Raw genomic sequence first — 22,609 nt, 5'->3', positions numbered from 1 at the left:
TACAAGTTCTCACATCAAATCTACAAGTGCGTTTTTTTGGAACATATTTACCTTCATACAACGTTCTTCACATTAAAGGTGAGTTAGAAATCCACACAGTTTTCATGTGTCATTATGCAACTTATAGTGTGTGGTTTAGTTTGTTTAGTTTTTACATTTAGCCACCAATGAAAATATTTTGGACACCCCTGTCCTAGATAGAACATCAAGCCAAGGATGTGGTTTTAGTGTAATATCCAACTTTCTCAGCAGCGGGTAGCTTCACATAACTCACTGTCATTGAAATGTTAATGGGTTTTTTTGGAGGGGGGGGGGGGCATTTTTTTCACTAAAAAGAGGGAAAACAAAACATAAACACAAGATAGGATGGACAGCATAACATGCAGTAAAATCATAGAAAAAGGTTAAATGCAACCACAAGCATCACACAATTATGTTCTGAGTGAAGAAGAATGTATGCCTGGTGAGCTTATTATCAGGATTTGTAGAAAAGTTACAGTCTCTGCTTGGGTCAAAAAGGTCTGTTTTTGTTCTTACCTGAAGCATTATGTACCCTGTTATTGTGGGCAAAGGTTCCCATGCAAACCAAAAGGATTGTGTATTAGTCTTTCATAATAGATTTAATGTCAATACATAAAGAGAAAATTTACTTTTCTTTGATTTTCCTAATGATTTTAGTTTACTTTCCCTTTTTTTTCCCTTTTTTCTAAGGACCACGTTCCCAACATTGAACACTAAAACATCTTGACATTTAGTAAACCTGGTGTATGATGTGAACGCCGTTTTAATTCAAATACTACTAATCCCAGATATACCAGTAGCATTAATGTTTGTAATGGTTCAAAAGCGTGTACTGTATTTTTTAGAGTGTAAGTCACTTTATTTGCATTATATGGCCTGAGGTATGATGCATATGGGACTTTTAAGTCTTCTGTGTTTGTTATTTTCCCACTTGTAACCACTAGAGGGTACTGTAGGTGTGTGTGTCAGCATTTGCTACTGACAGCAATGCAGAAGAAGAAGGGCCAGATGAAGAAGAATTCAGCGGATTTCGTGATTTGAAGTGAAATAAAAACTTTAGTTGACTTGTTAGCATGTTATTCATGTTATGGTTATCTAAATACTGTAAATACTCATATGTTGTACTAATATACTAGTCAGGTAATTTCTGCTGTTTCATGAAGTTAAATGCGGTTACGGTAGGGAAGTGTGCAAATAATATTCAGTCTATTATTGTCCAGTCCATTACCAACACTTGACTTTAAAAGGGCGACAGTGGCTCAGGCGGTTGAGCGGGTCGTCCAATGATCGAAGGGTCGGCGGTTTGATTCCCACTCCCACCAGCCAAATGTCGTTGTGTCTTTGGGCAAGACACTTCACCCTCCTTGCCTCCAGTGTAGATGTGCATGTATGATCCCAGTGATAGTCAGAGGGGCCATAGGCGCGAACTGGCAGCCACGCCCCTGTCAGTCTGCCCCAGGGCAGCTGTGGCTACAACAGTAGCTTACCATCACCAAGTATGAATGAGGAGTGAATGAATAATGGACATAATGTAAGCGCTTTGAGCGTCTGGAAAAGCACAGAAAAGTCCAATCCATTATTATTATTATTACCAGGACTTGACTTTAAAGATGAAATGTCCGTTTTTGTATATTGTAAAATACATTTTACCCACAAGTGTGACTTACAAATGATTTTTTTCTTGTTTAGTATGGAATTTTTGGCATCTGCGACTTATAATCCAGAGCGATTTAAATTCCAAGGAGTACGGTAGGCACACCGTCATTGAATCAGGAGCTCATTTTGCATTTTCTTATGTCTGAAACATACCATGTCCAGTGGTGTGTCACTCTCCTGATTGGTAAAACAAACAATCAAATTTCCTTTCATGCTAGCTGTCCTTTAATTCGCTTATTATTCAGAAGTGGGACCAATTATTTCTGCATGTACACAGAAGGGAAGGGCCTTATAAACAAATGAAACAAACAGAGAACAAAAGTGTTGTATAGCTTTATGGGGAAAATATTTTACAGTGGTATAAAAAAACATGCAAAAAGCAGTACGCAAAGAGTCAGTTTTTTGTTGCATTTTTGATTTGTCTTCGTAAGATTTTATGTCATAGACTGGATTTTTCAGAACATGGACTTCTGAAATAGATGGCAGTTCTTTTATTTGACCATCTAATAATTGGATAAGTAGCCTTAAAATAGTCTCTGAAAATCCCTGGTGTGTTTTTACTCCTTTCTGGTCCAAATCCACACACTTGTCTGCCCTTCACTCCCCACAATGTCACACACCGCTCTAATGGCCATAGGATCACTCACACACAAATGCCGTCAACTATACCCAACTGCAACCATAAAATCCAAGTTCCATTATTAACCACGTGTGCGCTAGTGTGTTGAGGTGTATGACAGTGTTATGGCCCCACACACACTCTTTCACTCACACACACACACACACACATGCCTATGTGTTTCACCTCTAACCAGGTTTTATGTCCACCCCAGAGTTCCTGATCAAAAACATGCAGTGGTGGACCGCTCAGCCAGGTGGTCTATCAGCCCTGGGTGGTCTCATGATTTAAATGTGTGTTCGTGTATGTATGCTGTTAGGGTTTTTATTGGTTTATTAGTCTGGTCCAGCTCTCAGTCTAGAGGATTTCAGACTAACAGGGCTAAAAGACTATGCAGTCAGTAATCAGACTATCCTGATTACTGACTGCTCTATGGGTGAGTATTCCTCCTAAGGTAAGGCTAACTATTAACAGAACCTCCTACTGATCAGTTTATTGTTGTTTGCCATGCTGAAAAATGAGTGGTGGCTATTTAACATCAACTAATTTTTCAGCCATGTTGATTTTCATTTGCTTTAAAAAAAAGAAACTTTGAAGTGACGGGACTAAATTTCTGTGAGTGCTATAATTGCACACAAAGCCCAGAAGTGATACCTGAGTTGTAATTAACATCTTATCTTGCCTCAGAAGTCTGGAATTTAGCTTGTTGTAGTTGTAGTTAAACTGTGTATCTTAGATTTTATATCCTTACACACTCAATGCGTTGCAACTAGCTGAGAATTTCAGATTAAAGTATTTTTACAGACATTAGAAGGTAGACCAAGCAAATCTCTGCACTTGGGGTGGGGGGGGGGGGGGGGGGGGCTGAGAATGTAAAGTTACAGGTAAAAGGGAAGAGATTTTTTTACTCACACAAAGCAAAGTCACTATACAATTACAGAGAGAAAAAACTGAATGCCAAGGACTGACACAGTTAGGTAGAAAAATGATCCGTCAAACTTTCCAGAGGTGGCTCCTGCTGAGCTGTTTTGCATTCCTTTCTAGAGGCCAGCAGCAAAAAAGTTTGAGCTCATCACGGCTCCAGATGACCCTTGTTGTTTGTCTTGAAGTCTTTTCAACATTGGACTTACATCAACATGTATCAGATTTATGCGACTAACAAACCTTCATCTTAGTTGGTCACAGTTTACTGTTTTATTAAAAGAAAGGTTATTTGACCACATTAACTCACCAATATTTACACAACTGACAGCACTGACTTTTTATGAGGTTGTATTTCTATTTGTATTAAAGTGTTTTTCTTATGAATTACATGTTGCGCACACTCTAAAATGTTTTCTGCAGTTAGTTAGGTCAAATTGAACACGAAAGTGTTCATTATGCCATGTCCTCCATCTACCATATTTTTCCGCACTATAAGTCGCTCTTAAAAGCCTTAAATTTTGCTCTTCCACTATCTTATAGCAAGTGGAACTAAGACTTACAGGACTTTAATTGAGCAAAATAAAAAAGCAACAACAATCTGGCAACATTCAAGTAAAACCTCCTCAATATTCCTGAGAAATATTACAAGAATAGATTTCTTTAAAGATAAAGATTAGGACACTAATTAGGACACAGCACAACACACACATTAAAAATGAATTCATTATAAACAAGTTCAGCTTGCTGAAATTAGTCTGTAAACAATTGGTTTATTCTGGTCACAATAATCTTTACACCCCACAATAATCATTAAACTCCCAACACGTTTTTTATTTTAAAAAGGAAAATGTTGTCACTTGCATTAACATTTACAGTTCTGAAAGATTCGGACCCATCTTTGTTTAGTAAACCCAGGGCTTCTTTGAATGTTTGTTACTTGTAAAGAAAATGTTGGTCCTTCAAACTGCCACATAAATACATTACATTAAAAATGTACATTTGTGTTGCATATGAGTGTTGGAGAGCATGCTAACCCAAAGCAACTGCACTTGTGTGGTGCAGCTGTGTGTGAATGAAGACTATTAATCTTTCAGTGGTACATCTGGTAACATTGTACTCCACACTCCATTTTACCTGGACTGCTGTATCACAGCATCCTCCTCTGGTGCAGCTTAAACCTTTTTGTAATTATATTTAGTAGGGTTATAAATCTCAAGTTGCTCCCTTTTACCACAGACAAGCAAGCAGATCTGCACAGTGTCCATAGTTAACTCATTTAAAACCCAAACCAAAGCACTCCAAAGTGGGACGTCAACGTGTGCAAGTCTTGGTTCGTGACCCTTTTTTAAGGACAGAGCCCCAGGTGGAGGAGAATGTCGTCAACTCGCAAGGAAGAAGATGCTACTGTTTGAGCTCAAGAGCCCAGACGTGCTGGGGCCAACCCGTCCGACCTTTACTTTTCTTATCTCCTGATGAAGATGAAGATGATGCCGTTGCTTTGGGAAGCTCCACCTGCAGACACATCACAAGCATTATTCTTATAGTCTCAAATGAGTGGAAAATGTTTTTTAGGATAAACCAAGCAAAGCTCAGAGCAGTTTTTGGGGGACTTCTAGGAATTCAATAAGAATTTCAGAATTTCCTTTAGTTACATAATGATTACAAGCCAAGGGCTTTGTAGTTTATTGTGTAAAAATGTACCTGAACCAAATTATCTTTGCCAGATTTACTAACTTCCCTCTTCTGGATTCTGTGCCAACCAAACTAAATGAAGTCAGGCTTTGGGTTTCAGGCATGTAAGGTTGATGTAAATAAGCCATTACTTCAAAAGTATAACTTTGACTGAGAAGAGACAGATAACAACAAATGTTTGACCAATAAAACGTCTTTAAAGCTCCTAATCTGATCTGTTGTTAATCACCACAATGATTTTTCTGATATTTCTTCAAATGTAACAAATGGGATTCAAGTCTGGAAATTTGGGATCACTGTGATGACCTACAAGCACTTTATAATTAAAAGGCTCAGGACAAATGTAAAGGTGAACACCACACACAAGCATGCATGAAAATAGTTTTACTTTGATTTCTATGGAAGCCTATTTATGTTAAAGCCAAAAAATATCCTCTAAATAAAAATTGTGATGGAAAGCTGGAATTACAAAATACTGATTTAAGGGTAGCATCTTATTATTTTGACTGAGATGATCCTTCTTTTTATTTGAAACTTTGGAAATGATTCCATCAGTAAAGATATCTTCCCGTTGATACTTATTAAATTAAAAATATATTTTCAGAAAATCTAATTTATGAATCTGTCACACTATGTGTAATTCAAGCCGCAATCATCTTTTGATCGATTGTGACAGCATTCCCTGGCATCTTTTAATTATGATTATTCTGTTTTTAGACAAAATCCAAAAACCTGTGTCGTTTTCTAAGACATAGTTTCTCCAGAGCGGCAGCAGTTCATCCGAAATTTACCTCTGAGTTGTGAGAGGGACTGTTGGCACAGAGCAACCCCCACCCCCCTTCCCGTCACCCATAATTGACAGCTATCTGTGTACACTCACTTCCGTTAGCTTACAAACTCTCACACCCCCAACCTAACGTTACCATTGCAACAAAAATGGCGAGCAATGTCAGATTTATCCAGCCTAACAGTTTTGAGCCAGATTCCATCTTAGACGACGAAAACAATGATGAACATGGTGTCATGGCTACAGAACGACAGAGACCCAGATGCTGGAACCCGGAATGAGACACAGAGCTCAGGTAACTTGGCAAGAGGAAAGGAGATTTAATGAGGTAGCTGGTCAGGTAAGGCACAGTTTCTGGAGGTCCAGAGATAGAGAGACTACGGCCCGTGGCGTCACTGGTTGATGTCCTCACAGAGTCCGGGGTCGGCAGCGTGGATTCGTCTCTTGAGGGTGTTTGCTCGGCAGAGGCTCGTGGTGAGGTCAGGGGAAGCAGACCAGAGGAGGTTCCAGAGTGCAACAGGTTCAGGCGACCACTCGTGACTGGTGTTTCCATCAGGGGCAACGGACTGGCGAAGACTGATGATCCTGGAACTCCTTAAGTAGGCGGATGAGGTGATGAGGTAAGTGGTCGCAGCTGGGATGAATCAGGAGCCAAGCGGAGAGGAGAGGGGGAGGAGTCCGACAGAGGCACCATATCAGTACCCCCCCCTCAACGACCGCCTCCAGGCGGTCAAGGGCGGCGATCCGGGTGGGCACGGAAGAAGTCCTCTATGAGCGAGGGGTCCAAAATCAGCGAGCGGGAGATCCAGGAGCGCTCCTCCGGACCGTAGCCCACCCAGTCGACCAGGAACTGGAAGCCGCGACCCCGACGACGGATGTCCAGAATCCGGTTGACATCATAAGCCGGAGCGCCGTCGATGAGCCGGGCGGGTGGTGGGGAAGCGGACGGCGGGCACAGAGGACTGTCCAGAACTGGCTTGATCTGAGAGACATGGAACGAAGGGTGTACCTTCAGAGCTTTAGGAAGACGGAGTCGGACGCAGGTGGGGTTGATAAGTTTCTCGATGACATAGGGTCCGATGAATCGTGGTGCCAGTTTCTTGGAGGTAGCTTGGATGGGAATATTGCGCGTGGAAAGCCAAACCCTTTGGCCAGGTTGGTACTCGGGTCCCACCACCCTGCGACGATTGGCGATGCGGCAGTTGCTCTCCTTGGTGCGGAGGAGAGCAGCCTTAGTCTGAGCCCAGATGCGTTGGCAACGCTGGACGTGATGTTGCACAGAAGGCACTGCCAAATCCAGTTCCTGAGACGGAAACAGAGGTGGTGAGTACCCGAGCGCGGCCTCAAAGGGAGAGAGCCCAGTAGCAGCGGAGGGGTGAGTATTGTGGGCATACTCAATCCACACGAGATGTTGGGACCAGTCCCGTTGGTTCTGTGCCGCCAGGCAGCGGAGAGCTGCCTCCAGTTCCTGGTTCGCTCTCTCCGCTTGGCCGTTGGACTGGGGATGGTAACCGGATGTGAGGCTGGCCGTGGCCCCCAAGGCTGTGCAGAAGGCCTTCCAGACCTGAGAAATGAACTGAGGGCCACGGTCAGACACAATGTCCACAGGGATGCCGTGGTGACGAAAAACCTGGTTGGTCATGATATCAGCAGTTTCGGTGGCAGTGGGCAGTTTAGGGAGTGGAATGAAGTGGGCCATCTTGGAAAATCGGTCTATGACAGTGAGAATGACTGTGTTACCTGCCGATGGGGGTAACCCGGTAACGAAGTCCATAGCCAAGTGGGACCAGGGACGGTTAGGCGTAGGGAGAGGATGGAGCAACCCCGCAGGAGCAGAGGATGAGGTCTTAGACCGGGCGCAGGTGGTGCAGGCTGAGATGTACTCCCGAACGTCCTTTCCCATAGAAGGCCAAAAAAATCTCCTGCGAATTAAATTGAGGGTACGGTGAACCCCCCCATGGCATGCCAGACGGGAAGTGTGACCCCAGGTGATGACGTCAGGGCGGAGATGAGTGGGTACAAACAGTGTACCCCTAGGAACGGGTGGATGGTCAGAGTTACCCGCAAGGGCTTGAAGAACCTTGGTCTCTATATCCCAAGTGACACTTCCAATGATGCAGGATGAAGGAAGGATGGACGACGGGATGTTTTCGGACTGACTGTATTTCCTGGAGAGGGCGTCGGGTTTGATGTTGCGAGAGCCCGGTCTGTAGGTTATAATGAATTGAAAACGGTCAAAGAAGAGACACCAACGAGCTTGCCTGGAGTTGAGTCGTTTGGCGGAGCGGAGGTAAGCCAGGTTTTTATGATCCGTCCAGACGATGAATGGTTGCTCGGCTCCCTCTAACCAGTGACGCCACTCCTCCAGGGCCAGTTTGATGGCTAGAAGTTCACGGTTTCCAACATCATAATTCTGCTCAGAGGGGGACAGTTTACGTGAAAAGAACGCACAGGGTTTCAATTTTCCAGAACTCTCCTCCTTCTGAGAGAGGACTGCGCCTACCCCTGAGTCAGAGGCATCCACCTCAACAATAAATTGACGTGAGGGGTCTGGTTGGATTAAGATAGGGGCTGAGACAAAAAGTTGCTTTAATTTGTCGAAAGCCTGTTGAGCGTTGGTGGACCAGACAAAGGGATGTTTTATGGAGGTGAGCCGTGTAAGGGGAGCGGCTATACTACTGTAGTTGCGGATGAAACGTCTGTAAAAGTTAGCAAAGCCGAGAAATTGTTGGAGCTTTTTGCGGCTGCTAGGAGGTTCCCAGTTGGTAACCGCTTCAATCTTGGACGGATCTGGGCGTATGCAGCCGGCTTCGATGATGTAACCGAGAAACTGCACGGAGGTAGAGTGAAATTCACATTTTTCATGCTTAACAAAAAGCTGATTTTCTAAAAGTCTTTCCAAGACCAGACGGACGTGATGCTCGTGTTGGGCCAGATCGTGGGAGTAAACCAAAATGTCATCAAGATAAACGAAAACAAAGCGATTGATGAAATCTCGAAGGACATCATTGACGAGCCTTTGAAAAACTGCCGGGGCGTTGGTGAGGCCAAAAGGCATTACTAAGTACTCGTAATGCCCTAACGGAGTGTTAAAGGCTGTTTTCCATTCGTCCCCTTCTTTAACTCGGACCAAATGGTAAGCATTGCGGAGATCTAACTTGGTAAATATGCGAGCCTTCTGGACCGAGTCAAATATGGAGGTGATTAATGGCAGTGAGTATTTGTCCTTTATGGTGATTTGATTAAGATCTCGATAATCAATACAGGGTCGGAGGGATTTGTCTTTTTTCTGAACAAAGAAAAACCCAGCTCCCACGGGTGAGGAGGATGGTCGAATGTGACCCAGGGAGAGGGCTTCCTGCACGTAGTTTTCCATGGCTGCCTTTTCTGGTCCGGACAGGTTAAACAAATGGCCTTTGGGCAAAGGAGCGCCGGGTAATAGGTTTATGGCACAATCATAAGGTCTGTGAGAGGGGAGCGCACTAGCTTTAGTTTTACAAAAAACAGCCTTCAAATCATGATAACAGTGAGGTATGTTAGAGAGATCTACTTGACTAAGACACTCAGTTTTAGGAGAAGGAACAGAAGGGAGCGCTGACAGAAGACAGTTAGCGAGACAGTATGGACTCCATTTGATTATAGTCCCCTGGGCCCAGTCAAACTGAGGATTATGCAATTTAAGCCAAGAAAACCCGAGCACTATGGGAGTATGAGAGGACTTAGTGATGAGGAAACGTATAGACTCACGATGGTTTCCGGAGGAAATGAGCAGAACAGGTTTGGTGCGGTGAGTGATGCGGGATAACGGTTGACCACCCAATCCGGAAGCCTCGATGGGTGTTTCCAGGGGTTCTGTGGGGATCGACAGATTAATAACCAGCTGCTGGTCGATCAGACTCTGCTCGGCCCCGGAGTCGACCAGGGCTCGTAATTCCTGCACATGGAGGTCTAAACTTAACTTGACAGGGATAAATAAAAAATCATTACCGGCCAGGTAGATGTTTGTTACCCCCCGCGGCCTGTCTTCTAGCGAGGGGCTCGGGTGTTTAAACGGAGCGGGCAGGTGTTGACAATGTGGCCCTTCGCTCCGCAATAGAAACAGGCGCCCTCCTCGCGCCGTCTGCGGCGCTCCTCTTCGGACAATCTGGAGTGTCCAATCTGCATGGGCTCCTCCGGTGGTTTGGAAGAGATGAGGGGGTTGGGAGACGTGACGGGGACTGTGTGTGGGACAGAGGACATCATGGAAGCTGCACGCTGGTAATCCGGCGCTCGCTCTCTTTGACGCTCTCGTAAGCGAACGTCGGAGCGGAGTGCCGCAGAAACCAGTTCCTCAAACGACTGAGCCTCCGGTTGAGAACACAGATGATCCTTGATTTGTTCATTCAATGACTGGTAGAATATTCCCTTCAAAGCTAAGTCGGGCCAGCCTGCCTCGACCGCCAGGATACGGAAATCCACAACATGATCGCTAACCGAGCGATTACGTTGCCTGAGTGCCAGTAACCTTCGGGTAGCTTCTTCTTGTTTGCGTGGTTGGTCAAAGATTAACTGGAACTCTCTGAGGAAACGTTCATACGTGATATGGCTTATGGGATTGGCGGAGAGGTAAGCCTGGGCCCACTGGAGGGCTTTATTGCGTAATGAGTTGACGATTAAAGATATCTTACTGTGATCCGACTGGTAATGACGGGGAGCTTGTTGATAGATCAGCTGGCACTGGAGGAGGAATCCTCCACAGGCCTCTACGTCACCGGAAAATGGTTCCGGTTGCAGCCGGATGTTTTCATGAGCGGAGGGTAATCCGGAAGTGGAAGGAGCTGAGCTAGTCGAGGCTTGAGCAGTAACTGAAGAAACATGAGAAAAATGTCCGGTTAAATCATGCAAAGTCTGTGTCAAACCGTCCAGGCGATGAAAAAGGTCCTGCTGGGCTGCTGCCATCTGGGATAAAGCATCGGCTTGACGTCCGAGCATAATGCCTTGCTGCGATACGGCTAATCTGAGCCCTTCCGGGTCAGCTGGGTCGGGGTTAAGGCCAGTCCGTTCTGTCATGGCTACAGAACGACAGAGACCCAGATGCTGGAACCCGGAATGAGACACAGAGCTCAGGTAACTTGGCAAGAGGAAAGGAGATTTAATGAGGTAGCTGGTCAGGTAAGGCACAGTTTCTGGAGGTCCAGAGATAGAGAGACTACGGCCCGTGGCGTCACTGGTTGATGTCCTCACAGAGTCCGGGGTCGGCAGCGTGGATTCGTCTCTTGAGGGTGTTTGCTCGGCAGAGGCTCGTGGTGAGGTCAGGGGAAGCAGACCAGAGGAGGTTCCAGAGTGCAACAGGTTCAGGCGACCACTCGTGACTGGTGTTTCCATCAGGGGCAACGGACTGGCGAAGACTGATGATCCTGGAACTCCTTAAGTAGGCGGATGAGGTGATGAGGTAAGTGGTCGCAGCTGGGATGAATCAGGAGCCAAGCGGAGAGGAGAGGGGGAGGAGTCCGACAGAGGCACCATATCACATGGATCTATTTGTCTATTTAAATGGAGCCGGGCAGGAAGCTTGTGGCCCGTCCAGTGTAATTTCTACGCAACAACTAACCTTTTTCAAAACAGCATTTTTTCATCTGCTCCTGATTCCCAATGGTTTGAATAAAGAAATACATAGAAATGCTATCTTATGTTAGAAAATGCTTTCTTCATATATGTCCTCAATTACGAGGAAAATGCAACAAGAACACATTAAACACACCAAAATCCTGATTTCCATCATTAAAAGGCCTGAAGTGCCATTGTAGACCAAATGTGTAAGTTGATCTGTATCAAAGACAGTTGCGGTTTTAGGTACGGGTAAAACGGGCAATTGCCTGGGGCGCAATTTTAAAGGAGGGCCATGTGCTTGGAAGAAAAAAAAATGTGTCCCACTATCGGTTTTCTATTATCTGTTATTTCACAAACTTTGGATTGCCCAAAACCTGTGAATTGGTGCCCCCCGCAGCTGTACGCACTCTTGTCTTAAAGAAAGGAGGCAAATGTATGTGAAGGAAAAGGGGAGGGGCCGTGGGCGGAGGCAGCAGGGTGAGCAACACTTTTGTTGCTCATGATTGCGCAACACCTGGATCATGGCGTGCCTTTTGATTACTCAGCTCATGCTAATAATGTCATTCTTTTCAACTATTGTAGGTTTGTAACATTTTTGTTACGTGTCTTTATTTTCTTTCCAAATGTATTTTTTACGTCTGCCTGTCATTTAGCTGGTGTCAGTATTTGACATAAAGACAGCAGGTAATGCAGGAAAACCGCTGCACTTTTTTAAAATTATAAATAAACAATAGATCATTTTTTATAAATGTATTGAGGAATTTTGGAGGATTTTTACTGTTGGAGTTGCACAAAATTAGGAAAATGCCAATTATTTTGGAGTAATCCTAATGATGAACTGTATGATTTAGTTTTTTCAATATTTTATGAGACCTAAAAATGATATTCACCATAACAGACTTTTTTAAAAATCCAATCCCTCTGATACGTTTCAGAAAGACTCTCACAGAACATCACACAAGAAGCAGAAATGAACTTATTGCTATAAATGATGCATGAGTCCAGCTCTAACAAAATGGTAAATGGTGGATACTTATTTAGTGCTTTCTACCTTCTTACGAAGGCCCAAAGTGCTTTACAGTCACAGTCCCATTCACCCATGCACACACACATTCACACACTGATGGTGGCTCTGCTGCCAAACACTGGCACCAACCTCCCACCAGAGGCAAGGTGGGGTTCAATGTCTTGCCCAAGGACACTTCGACACATGGGTGTGCAAGGCGGGATTCGAATCTGCAATCTTACGATCATGGGTCGACCGCCCTACCGCTGCACCACGGCCTGTCTAACTGGCTTCTGCCAGCTAGACAGGCTTCTAATCATCCAGGCTGCCATCCTGTTTAGTCGAAGGAGCAAACTTTTGTTCTTTTTTGACCAAATGCTAAATTTCTCTTAAAGACAAACTGAAACACTTTATTATCAAACTGCATTGTGATCATAAAGTGCTTCAGTTTTTCTTTAAGACTGAAGCACTTTATGACCAAAGTCTATCACTAACCACTTGATTTCTCAGTCATGTTTGAAGGGCGTTCATTCAACTGAAACCATTGTCCTTTGACTCATCAAAGTGTGGAGTTGTAATTGTTTATGTATTTATAAATGTCATTTTTTTGGAATCTGGTTAAGAAAAAGACTTTAAAAAAGACTTTTTAATTAATAAATTAATGACTGTGTCATTTATCAGGCTTGAACTTCTGTAAGCTGATTGATTTCTGCTTTAAAGAATGTGTGTGTTCATCACACAGTGTGCCTCACGAGTACGGTGGCCCTGAAGTGCAAATCACATCAACAAATCACCCGACGCAAAAACATTTTAAACATTACAAGGACAATTTAAAAAGCAGAACAAATAAGTCACATGTTATAAATTAAAACAAAATTCCAGAAACCAAAATATTTAGCAAAAAAAAAAAAAGATAGAAAAATTAAACGTTTCGGAAAATAAAATAAATTTTTAGAAATTAAAATTAAATGTTAAAAAATGAAACGCAAAAAAAACCCAGCAAAGATGAGTACTATGGCCCATCAGTGATTGCATGATTGGGGCGACAGTGGCTCAGGTGGTTGAGCGGGTCATCCAATGGTCAAAGGGTTGGCAGTTCGATCCCCGCTCCCACCAGCCAAAATGTCATTGTGTCCTTGGGCAAGACACTTCACCCTCCTTGCCTCCAGTGTGGCTCCACTGGTGTGTGAATGTGTATGAATGATCCCAGTGAGGGGCTGCAGCCTCCGTCAGTCTGTCCCAGGGCAGCTTTGGCTACAACCATAGCTCACCATCACCAAGTATGAATGAGGAGTGAATGAATAATGGACACAATGTAAGCGCTTTGAGTGTCTTGAATAGCGCAGATAAATCCAATCCATTATTATTATGATGTTTTGGAGTTTTGACGTTTGAGTATAAATCTGTCTTTAATGTCCGCATACTTTATTATTAGTACGGAGCATCATGTCAGTATCACGTCACTAACTTTCAATTGAAATGATGGAAAAACATCATCAACCTATCCGTGTTGTCTTGTAGTACCAACCTTTTCCAAATTCTTATTGTGTTTCGATCTTTATGGATTTTGCATATAAAGAGACGCACATACTTTTTCCAACATAAAATATAAATTGTCTGTATTTTTTTCTATGATTAAGCCCAGAGCGTATGTTATAACAAGCAAAGTAGCATGTAGTTATGAGAAGAAAAAAAAACTGCAGCACACTGCTAACCAAAATGTCGTCATGGAAGCATTTTTAATTTAAACTGAAATAAAATGTTGTTTTATTTTATTTATTTTTTCTTGGAGTTAGTCTCAGTTTAAACAATCTACCTAACTTTTAGCGATGTTTTTGCTTCATGTACAATTGCTAAAGGAATTGTTTTTACTCTGAATTGCTTTTGTGAATGAACCTTGCTTTAAAATAAAATTACTTGACATAGGATAAAGTAAAAATAATCACAGGCCCATTGTAATGGATGTATAGGGGTCAAACGTTCCACGTTCCATATAGTAAAACTGACAGTTTTCACATAGCAATTGGCACAGTAGAAAGTAACAGATTTCTCCCAGGTTTTACAAGTTTCAGGTAATATTTTTAAAACAGCCTCCAGGGGAGAATAGAATGATGCACCTTTTTGACAATATTGATAATGATCTCAGTAAATTCAACTGGAGTGTGCAATAATTATGGAGATCCATCCATTTTCTTAACCCGCTGTATACTTTTCAGGGTCACTGGGCTGCCAGAGCCTGGTCTGGCTACTATTTGGTGAAGGCAGGGTACACCCTGGACAGGTCGCCAGCCTGTTACAGGGCACACAATCACACACACACACACACACACACACTTTAGAGTAATCAGTCAACCTATGAAGCATTTTTTTGGACTGTGCGAGGAAGCCGGAGTGCCTGGTGAGAGCCCACATATGCACAGGGAGAACCGGCTAACTCCACACTGACCACTGCGCCAGTGCAGGGTAGCGGAGGTGAGTTTCAGACTGGCAACAGAAAGTTGAACTAACTTTTTAGACCAACTAACGGATTAACCTCTGCAGCCTTAAGCTGGAAACCGCTCATCAGTAGCTGCACACACACACACCCATCCACCAATCCATCATCCACCCACCCATCATCTATCTATCTATCTATCTATCTATCTATCTATCTATCTATCTATCTATCTATCTATCTATCTATCTATCTATCTATCTATCTATCTATCTATCTATCTATCTATCTATCTATCTATCTATCTATCTATCTTTCTATCTATCTATCTATCTATCTATCTATCTATCTATCTATCTATCTATCTATCTATCTATCTATCTATCTATCTATCTATCTATTTTTTTTGTTTTTCCTTCTGTCTTAAATGTTTTCCTTTAGCTCAATTTTTTGTTGGAAATTTAATCTGGTTTAGTCCCCAAATGTTAAAGTTGATACATATTCCATGTTTGTGAGGAACCTTGAAAGACAAACACAAAGTAGTTGCTTTTGCGCCTGAAGGCTGCGGAGCCAGGGATGCTGGGAGATTTCTGTTTCATTTTTTTTTTGTCTGTAGTAGCAAACCGTTAGAAGTGTGGGCCTTTTTCTTTAAGTCGCCACAGATCTACAACTCCCACCAGAGAAACCAACCTGAAGCTCACACTTGAATGATTCGAAGCCTATAAAAGAGGAGCAAGAAAATTTACAAAAACATAACAGAAAAGATGTCATAAAATTATTTCGGTGTCAGTTTCAAATGTTCTATTTTTTATTTTTTAACTCATCTCATTAAATCTAAAACGCTCTGAGACGGGCTAAGATGCGCAAATGGGTGTCACGCTTCTCTAAATGTAAAGAGGACCGAGATCAATTCCGTTCTTTTGTGAACGTTTGTGCCTTTTTTGTTGTTGGTAGAAATAGATTCGTTTGTGAAACGTGTTCCTTTTCTTCACGCCGTTAATTTCAAGTTAGGAATAAAAAATAAGAAAGAAAAAAAACACCGAAAGGGGAAAAAACACACCATATTTCTATACTAGCGCTTCACAGAAAGTCAGAAGCGGCACTTGGCTCAACGCTGCTGCGCCGCGTGCCTGCATGTGCGCTACGGAAACGAAAGAGGGTCAGAACACTCCCCAGAACTGCTTTCTTCATTATTTATAAAATAAAAATTACTTTACTGTCGCCTGAAAAAAACAAGACACAAATAAATAAATAATTTAAAAAAATCATACCGAGAAACAAACAATAAATTAAACCAAAAAGATTGTTTGACATATAGCCAGGTATTATTTCTATCAAGTCGAACGATTTATTGTTTTCCTTAGGAAAACAATGTCCAAAGAAAGTTAATTAGGAAGTTACTCAATTATAAATATTTTTATATGTTAGTTACTAATAAACTATTATTTTTTTATCACTGACAAAAAAGTAACACCCAAAATGTTATAATGTTATAATTATAAAATCATAAATGAGCATACATTCTTTAATTTTTTTAAGCTTCTATAAAGTCCTCATATTTAAAAAATAAATTAAGAACGTTTGGTATTTTATGTATTTATTTAATCTCTAACTTTGGGCAACATTTTAAAAACGAGACTATTTTGAGTGCCACAAAGAAAAAGTTACCCTGTCTCCACATCAGTCGAAGTAATGCAGGTTCGAAATGAGAAGCTTATCTCATTCAGCAAACGGAAATCTCTCTAAAATACATGCTGTAAACAGCAAAAAACAACAACACAAAAAAGCAACATACACATGGTAATTATAAGGTTTCACATAGCTGTTGTTGGGCTGGAGTTTGGTATTTTTCTTTCAGAGATGACACGTCAAGCTAAATATAATCTTCAGTATGCAAAAAGCTACAAAAATAACCAGAAACGACAAAGTAGACTAATTCCTCACATGAAAGTATAGCGGTCTACCATGTGACCATGAACGCACCAAAAAATGAATTGTTGTAAAAAACAAAACACGAAACTATATTTGTGTGTTTTGTTTATTGATCCTCCATTATTGCTATATATACCATACCTATCTTATAAAATAAACCTCTTTTGTGTTTTCTGCTTTTGTTGATTCATTGAAAGATTTGCGCTCATTTTAAACGTGGATGCGTTTAGTGTCAGCAGTTAAACAGGGAAAGTGTTCTGTCACACCTTCCAAAGACACCAATCAGGAACATTTTCTTCCGTTTTTCTGCTGCTTTTGTTTTGTTTGCTTGCCTGCAGAGAGCAGTTCTGTGGAGCAGCTCCTCCTGCAGTCATGAACGCAGACGCCATTTAAGTGTTTAAACTGACAGGATGCTCACATCTGGATGAGGAGACACGGCCGTCTTATCAACAACTACTCCAGACTTTCATTTCATCCCGAGCAGCATTCGTGATTGAACATCTGTCAGAACCGGGAGCCACGCAGAGTGGACGGTCCCGCGGCTGCGTGGGTGAAGCCATCGTGTCTGCTTTCTGAACCTGGCCTCTTCCGGCTCCACTGAGTCTGAGAAAGGAAGCAAGTTTCCTGCCTCCATTCTGTGAACAGTTTTTGTACAGGTCTGTAGAGATGGTTACTGGACGAAAACAGTCTTTCACTGAATTTATGTATGTATGTATGTATTTATTTATTTATTTATTTACTTATGTATTTATTTATTTATTTATTTATTTACTTATGTATTTATTTAATTGTTTATATATTTATGTAATTGTTTGTTTGTTAATTTAAGTTTCTACAGGCAACACCCCTTCCTCCCCCCAAAAAAGGAACAAGCGGAATAAATATATTAGAAAATTATTAATTCTGCATACTTATAAAATGATAAGAAATAAAAGACTGCTAAACGTTTTGGAGCTATTGAATCACCGAGGCAAGGATGGCGTCTCGGGGCTCCAATGGAGTTCTGTTTGCTTCAATAAATCTCTATTTAAATCTTTTTCGCCATAAGTCCCATGTTCCAGCTGCACGGACGCTTTTATTTTGAAAACTCTGGCTGTTCGAACTCAAGCTGGTCTAAAGATGTCTGAAAATCCAGGAAAAAAAAGCTTCGGAATAAACATACATTAATTAATATGATAATAAAAATTGTTATAATTATGTGCAAAATTGCAATTCATCAGATCCTAAAGATTTTACAGCTTCAGCAGTCTTTTTATTAACTTAATAAGCCTCCAGAAAAGCGGAATGACTTTTTTTTAAACAATATTTTATTTTTATTCTGTTTGTTTTTGGAGGAGTGCAGCAGCTTTTTTTATACTTATAGGACTAAAATAGGGTCACGAAATATCGATAGAGGTCTCCGTTCTTTTACGTTTTGATGTCTAAACACACGACAGAACAAAAAAAATCCTATATTTTCTATTTTGTTTTTTACATCGAGTAATTCAACTATAGGTTCTAAGCAAAACTGGATTATAAAAGAGGGAAAAAATGCATTATTTTCAATTCGGTTTTCTGTTTATGACACATTAAATGTCTTTAATAGTTTTGTTTTTTCTTGCTGCCACTAAACTGTCGTCTATTTAAAGCCAGTTCCTTGTGATACTACTACTACTACTACTACTACTACTAATAATAATAATAATAATATTAATAATAACAATCACTATTTTTAACAGCTTTTAGAGTCTAAATGGGTCTTGTTGTGCATGGTGGTTGTTGCGCGTGCGCTGCACAGAGGAACCCAGCGTGAGTCCTCTTTCTCAGAAGGTCTGAGCTTCCAGTAACATCTGGAATACTGTGCTCCTCTCGGCGGTGAGCGCTGCGCTCAGTGAGTCTTACCGCGTCTCTTTTCCTGCGCTCCTCCCGGGCCTCCGTCTTCTTCAGGTCGGCCTTGAACGCCTGCGCATCTCCGTGCTGCCCGTCTTTGTCCAAGATGTCCATAAGGTATGAGATGTAGCTGGTGGCGAGCCGCAAAGTCTTGATTTTGGACAGCTTGGTGTCCGCCGGGACGTTGGGAATACACTCCCTGAGCTCTGCGAAAGCCGAGTTGATGCTTTGGGTCCGCCGCCTCTCTTTCCGGTTTGCCGTGGGTCTCCGCTTCACGGTGCGTGGGTGTGAGTGGTGCGCCGCGGCCCCGTTCACTGAGCCCGGCATGAGGCCGCTGGCACCGTAGTGATGGTGGTGGGGGTCCAGGCCCCCCGCAGAGCCGCCACCGCCCCCGTGGTACTCAGGACTGTAGCCGGGCGCGAGGCCGTACTCAGCCGCCGACATGTCCGCGTGGCTGATGAGCCAGCTCGTGAAGTATGGAGCGCCTCCGGGATCCTCGTGACACCGCCCGGCCGCCGCCGCCGCCGCGTGCAAAGAGTAGTGGTGGCCTTCGTGGTGGTGCATGGCGGGGTGGTGCGGGAATCCCGACACCAGACTCATAATAAGACAGAACGCAGGCCTGAGGCCGCACGATCACAGGCTGTGGAAGGATGCAGCAGCGCGGGGAGGCTGCAGGCTAACAGATGTGCCCAGATGTTTGCATTCTGCATAATCTCCTGCAGGGAAGCCAGCGGCCTCACACCGAGATCCTGCACACTCACTCAGTCTCTTATGAGGCCCACTCAGGCTGATTCAAAAAGTTTCGGAATCTAAGTCATTGTTATTTTTCTTTTTTGAAGGAAAATCACAAACCTTGCAGTGAACGTGTTACGAAAGAAACTGGACTAGTCCTCCTTCTCTCCGTGCGTCATGTTGCTCCTGTCAGCCTCACAGCCGCTGGGTTTAAAGACCAGATTGGGTCGTTGTACTGGGAATCTTAAAAAAAACTGTATGAGAGAGAGATTTGCAGCATTATCTTTGTGGAAGGGTGGAGCCAATGACGTCACAACCCCCAGAAACCAATGGCAGTCCTCTGGCCCTTGCCTTGGCTTGGTCGGCTGCAGCCTCCCTTAAGCCTTGTGCGTCCTAAATGTCAATTATCCCTCTTAGTCCTGTTGACGCGCCAACAACCGTGTTCAAGCATACAGCAGCTTGAAGTGAGGGACGGTTCTGAAAATGATGGCCTGAAATCCACCTAGGACTTGGTTTTAGTCTACCATTTTTTTTCAGACTAGGCTGTAAATCGCTCTGGAGTATAAAGCTATGGACACAGTGCATGTGACGCGCACATTTATTAATTTCTCCTCCATGACCAACGTTTAAATGATCGGCTCTTCTGTGAATAGAAAGGGACGCCATCCATACATCACTACCAAGTACCTGATTGCTCAAAATTTGACCTGTTATTTTGCAGAACCGGGTTTGGTATGTAGAGCCCAAAAACGATCTTAACTCCGTGTGAATTTGAGAGATTTTAATGCGGAAGTCGGAAATGCAGATTTACATGCTGTACTTAGAATTTTCATTGGAAGAGTCTGCTTGAACGCGCGTTGTCGAGGGTGGTGTGAACGTAGCTTCAGTCGCAGCAGCCCAAAAGTGCAGGAAAGAAGAAGAAAAATCCTAGAACAGGGACACTGGAGGACAAGTCATTCTTTTGTGAGAAATGTTTTCAACAAAATGCATGAAGTAGTTTTTGAATGGTTTCAAACAACTTTTCCAAGCCTCTAGCAGGTATTGCTACATATTTAAAAAACAAAACAAAAAAAACCAACCACACATGTTGCACCTGAGTAAAAGCCACATCCCCATCCCAACTACGCAAAACAAACACGACTTGCACTTCGAAAAATACTGTTTGTAGAAGTCATGCTGTCTTGAATTAAATTATTGGGAATTTACAGCAAGTCTTGCTGCTTGTTTTGCTGTTGTTATGGGAAATGTTGTGTGCCTTTTACTGTCATGAAAAGTGACAATCCAATTTACTCTATGGACCTTCACTGTTACAGTTTTTCAAATGCATAAAGTATTTTATGCATTATTTTTCGAATTGATGTCATTTATAACGCGCACTGAACTATAAGGCGGATTAAGGGAGACAAGCAAATGTTAAATGCTAACGCAAATGCTAACTCCCAACCTTGTTAGGAACACCTGAATAAAACAGACTGACACCGCTTCACGTTAGCGCAGGGGTCGGCAACCGGCTGCTCTTTTCTCCCTGTGCTGCGGCTCTCTGTGTTTTTGTAAAATAACAATCATTGTCGTAGGGCCTTTAACATCGTCAGGTAGGACGAGCAGGCAGGAGGAAGAGAGCAGCGTGGACGCGCGGAGGGGGACCAGAGTCAGTTGTGGGATGGAAAGTTTTTCTGGAAAGACAGTCAGTGGCGATCTCGTACGGGGCACATGAGGGCCTCCAAAAAAGTATTTTTTTCCCCCTAGACTAAAACCACCCATTTCCGCCTAAAATTAATTAAATTTGCGTTAGGGCGCCCCCACTATCCTGTCACCTTGCTGCTAGGATGACTGTTTGTGGCGCTGTCTGTGTAGGACCCGCCAGAGGGGGGGTTGCACGTGGGGGGGAAAACAACCAACAGGTAGAGAGACGGGGGGGGGGGGGGGGGGCTTAGACTCACCACCTAAGATTCCAGACCCCGCAACAAACTAACAGCTGCCTCCTACTAAAAATAGTTGTCATTTCTGAAATTAATATAATTTATTGGGTTTCCTGGATTTAAAGGAACAAAATAGAAAGGAGTCTGCATCAAAGTGAATTTGTTTCCATCATCTCATTCATCTTAACTTTGGTCTTTGACAGACGGAAAAGTCCATTCAAGGTTGTGGAAAATGGACAAAAGATCAAAGGAAACATCACACTCATTAATAATTAAAATAAATAAATATCCTGACAGCATTTTGAATCAATACAAGTATTGCCAAATGAACTATCGCAACATTTTTTCTAACACACCTACTGTTGCGGCTCCCTGTGCTTTCTTTTCTGTGGGAAACTGATCCAAATGGCTCATTGAGAGGTAGAGGTTGCCGACCTCTGCGTTGGATTGTATTTACAATCAATAGTTAGCCACATTAGCGCATTTACAACAACACCCAACCTTATTTGCAACTCATACAAAAAACAGACTGACATTTTGTCAGAGCAGCAGGTACCTCATAAATCGCTTCGACATCAGTTAGCACAACCAGATTTAATCCATATATAAAACACTTGGGATTATAAGGGGTACTGTTGTTTTTGGAAGGCTTTTGGGTGCACCTTATAGTGCGGAAAACATGGCAATCTTTCAAATTTGTGTTTACACCCTAAAATAGGATTTGTGGAGACTAGTTTGGCTCCATGTATGACAGAAGAAATAACATCCAGACTAATAAACTCTTTGGCTCATGCAATACTGTAGTTCCTAGACAATGTTGTTTAGTCATTCACTAGTACAGCAGACATTTATGTTTTCTACAAATTAACAGAAATGTAAACCTTTAAATTGTCTATTTGTTTTCCGCTTTTTGTACCACACACATACATGTTTGTACGATTAGTGGTAATTCTAATAACATGTTCCTGTGGTAACAGGACACTGAGCACGAAAATGAATTAAAATCTCGTATCAGATCAACGTCCATATTTAAAACCTCATGTTTGCATGATCTATCAAGATTACAAAACTTTGTTAGTACTGCATGGTTTTGCCCTGATGCATGTGGGAGAACAGGGCGAGGAGAGAATGGGGGGTTGCAGAGCATGTGGAGGAATTCACCGTAAAGCAGGCATATGATTTATATTTGTTTAAGTGTTGAATGGGGACTGCATTCTGAGCGTGTCAGCCTGTTCTGTGTAATCCATCCCTGTGAATGGGAGCTGTTGCAGTAATTTAGATTAGTTTGTGTCTCCTGATAATGACACATAATTAGACTGTAGGTCAGTCGGTCAGACTCCCAATCTTTCTCCTGCTCTCTTTTTCTCTCACACATATGCACCCACGTGCACATGAACGCACAATCACACACTAACTGTTTCCCCTGTGT

General features: G+C 42.6%; 1 protein-coding gene across 3 annotated transcripts; it reads right to left on the bottom strand.

Annotated features, from left to right (window-relative positions):
* Window positions 1–1,997: 1,997 nt before the first annotated feature.
* On the bottom strand, window positions 1,998–19,513 carry hand2 (heart and neural crest derivatives expressed 2). Of its 3 annotated transcripts, XM_023959380.1 has the most exons (3): window positions 18,542–19,513; window positions 9,447–9,551; window positions 1,998–4,732 (listed from the first exon to the last, which is right to left on the bottom strand). In XM_023959380.1, the coding sequence occupies exons 1-3, from the start codon at window positions 19,127–19,129 to the stop codon at window positions 4,622–4,624; spliced, it is 804 nt and encodes a 267-aa protein (XP_023815148.1). In that variant the 5' UTR covers window positions 19,130–19,513; the 3' UTR covers window positions 1,998–4,621. The 3 variants fall into 3 exon arrangements, with proteins under 3 accessions (XP_023815148.1, XP_004066175.1, XP_023815146.1); XM_004066127.4 differs by lacking the exon at window positions 9,447–9,551 and having other exon boundaries at window positions 18,542–19,511; XM_023959378.1 differs by lacking the exons at window positions 1,998–4,732; window positions 18,542–19,513 and adding an exon at window positions 9,687–11,088 and having other exon boundaries at window positions 9,444–9,551.
* Window positions 19,514–22,609: the final 3,096 nt, after the last annotated feature.

The sequence above is a fragment of the Oryzias latipes genome, chromosome 1 (assembly GCF_002234675.1).
Source record: "Oryzias latipes chromosome 1, ASM223467v1".
Lineage (NCBI taxonomy): Eukaryota > Metazoa > Chordata > Actinopteri > Beloniformes > Adrianichthyidae > Oryzias > Oryzias latipes.
This window is presented reverse-complemented; position numbering and strand designations above follow the sequence as displayed.

Bases quoted from the DNA above. Each gene is read 5' to 3' on its own strand.
- hand2 (XM_023959378.1), bottom strand. From the start codon at position 11,063: ATGGAAACACCAGTCACGAGTGGTCGCCTGAACCTGTTGCACTCTGGA.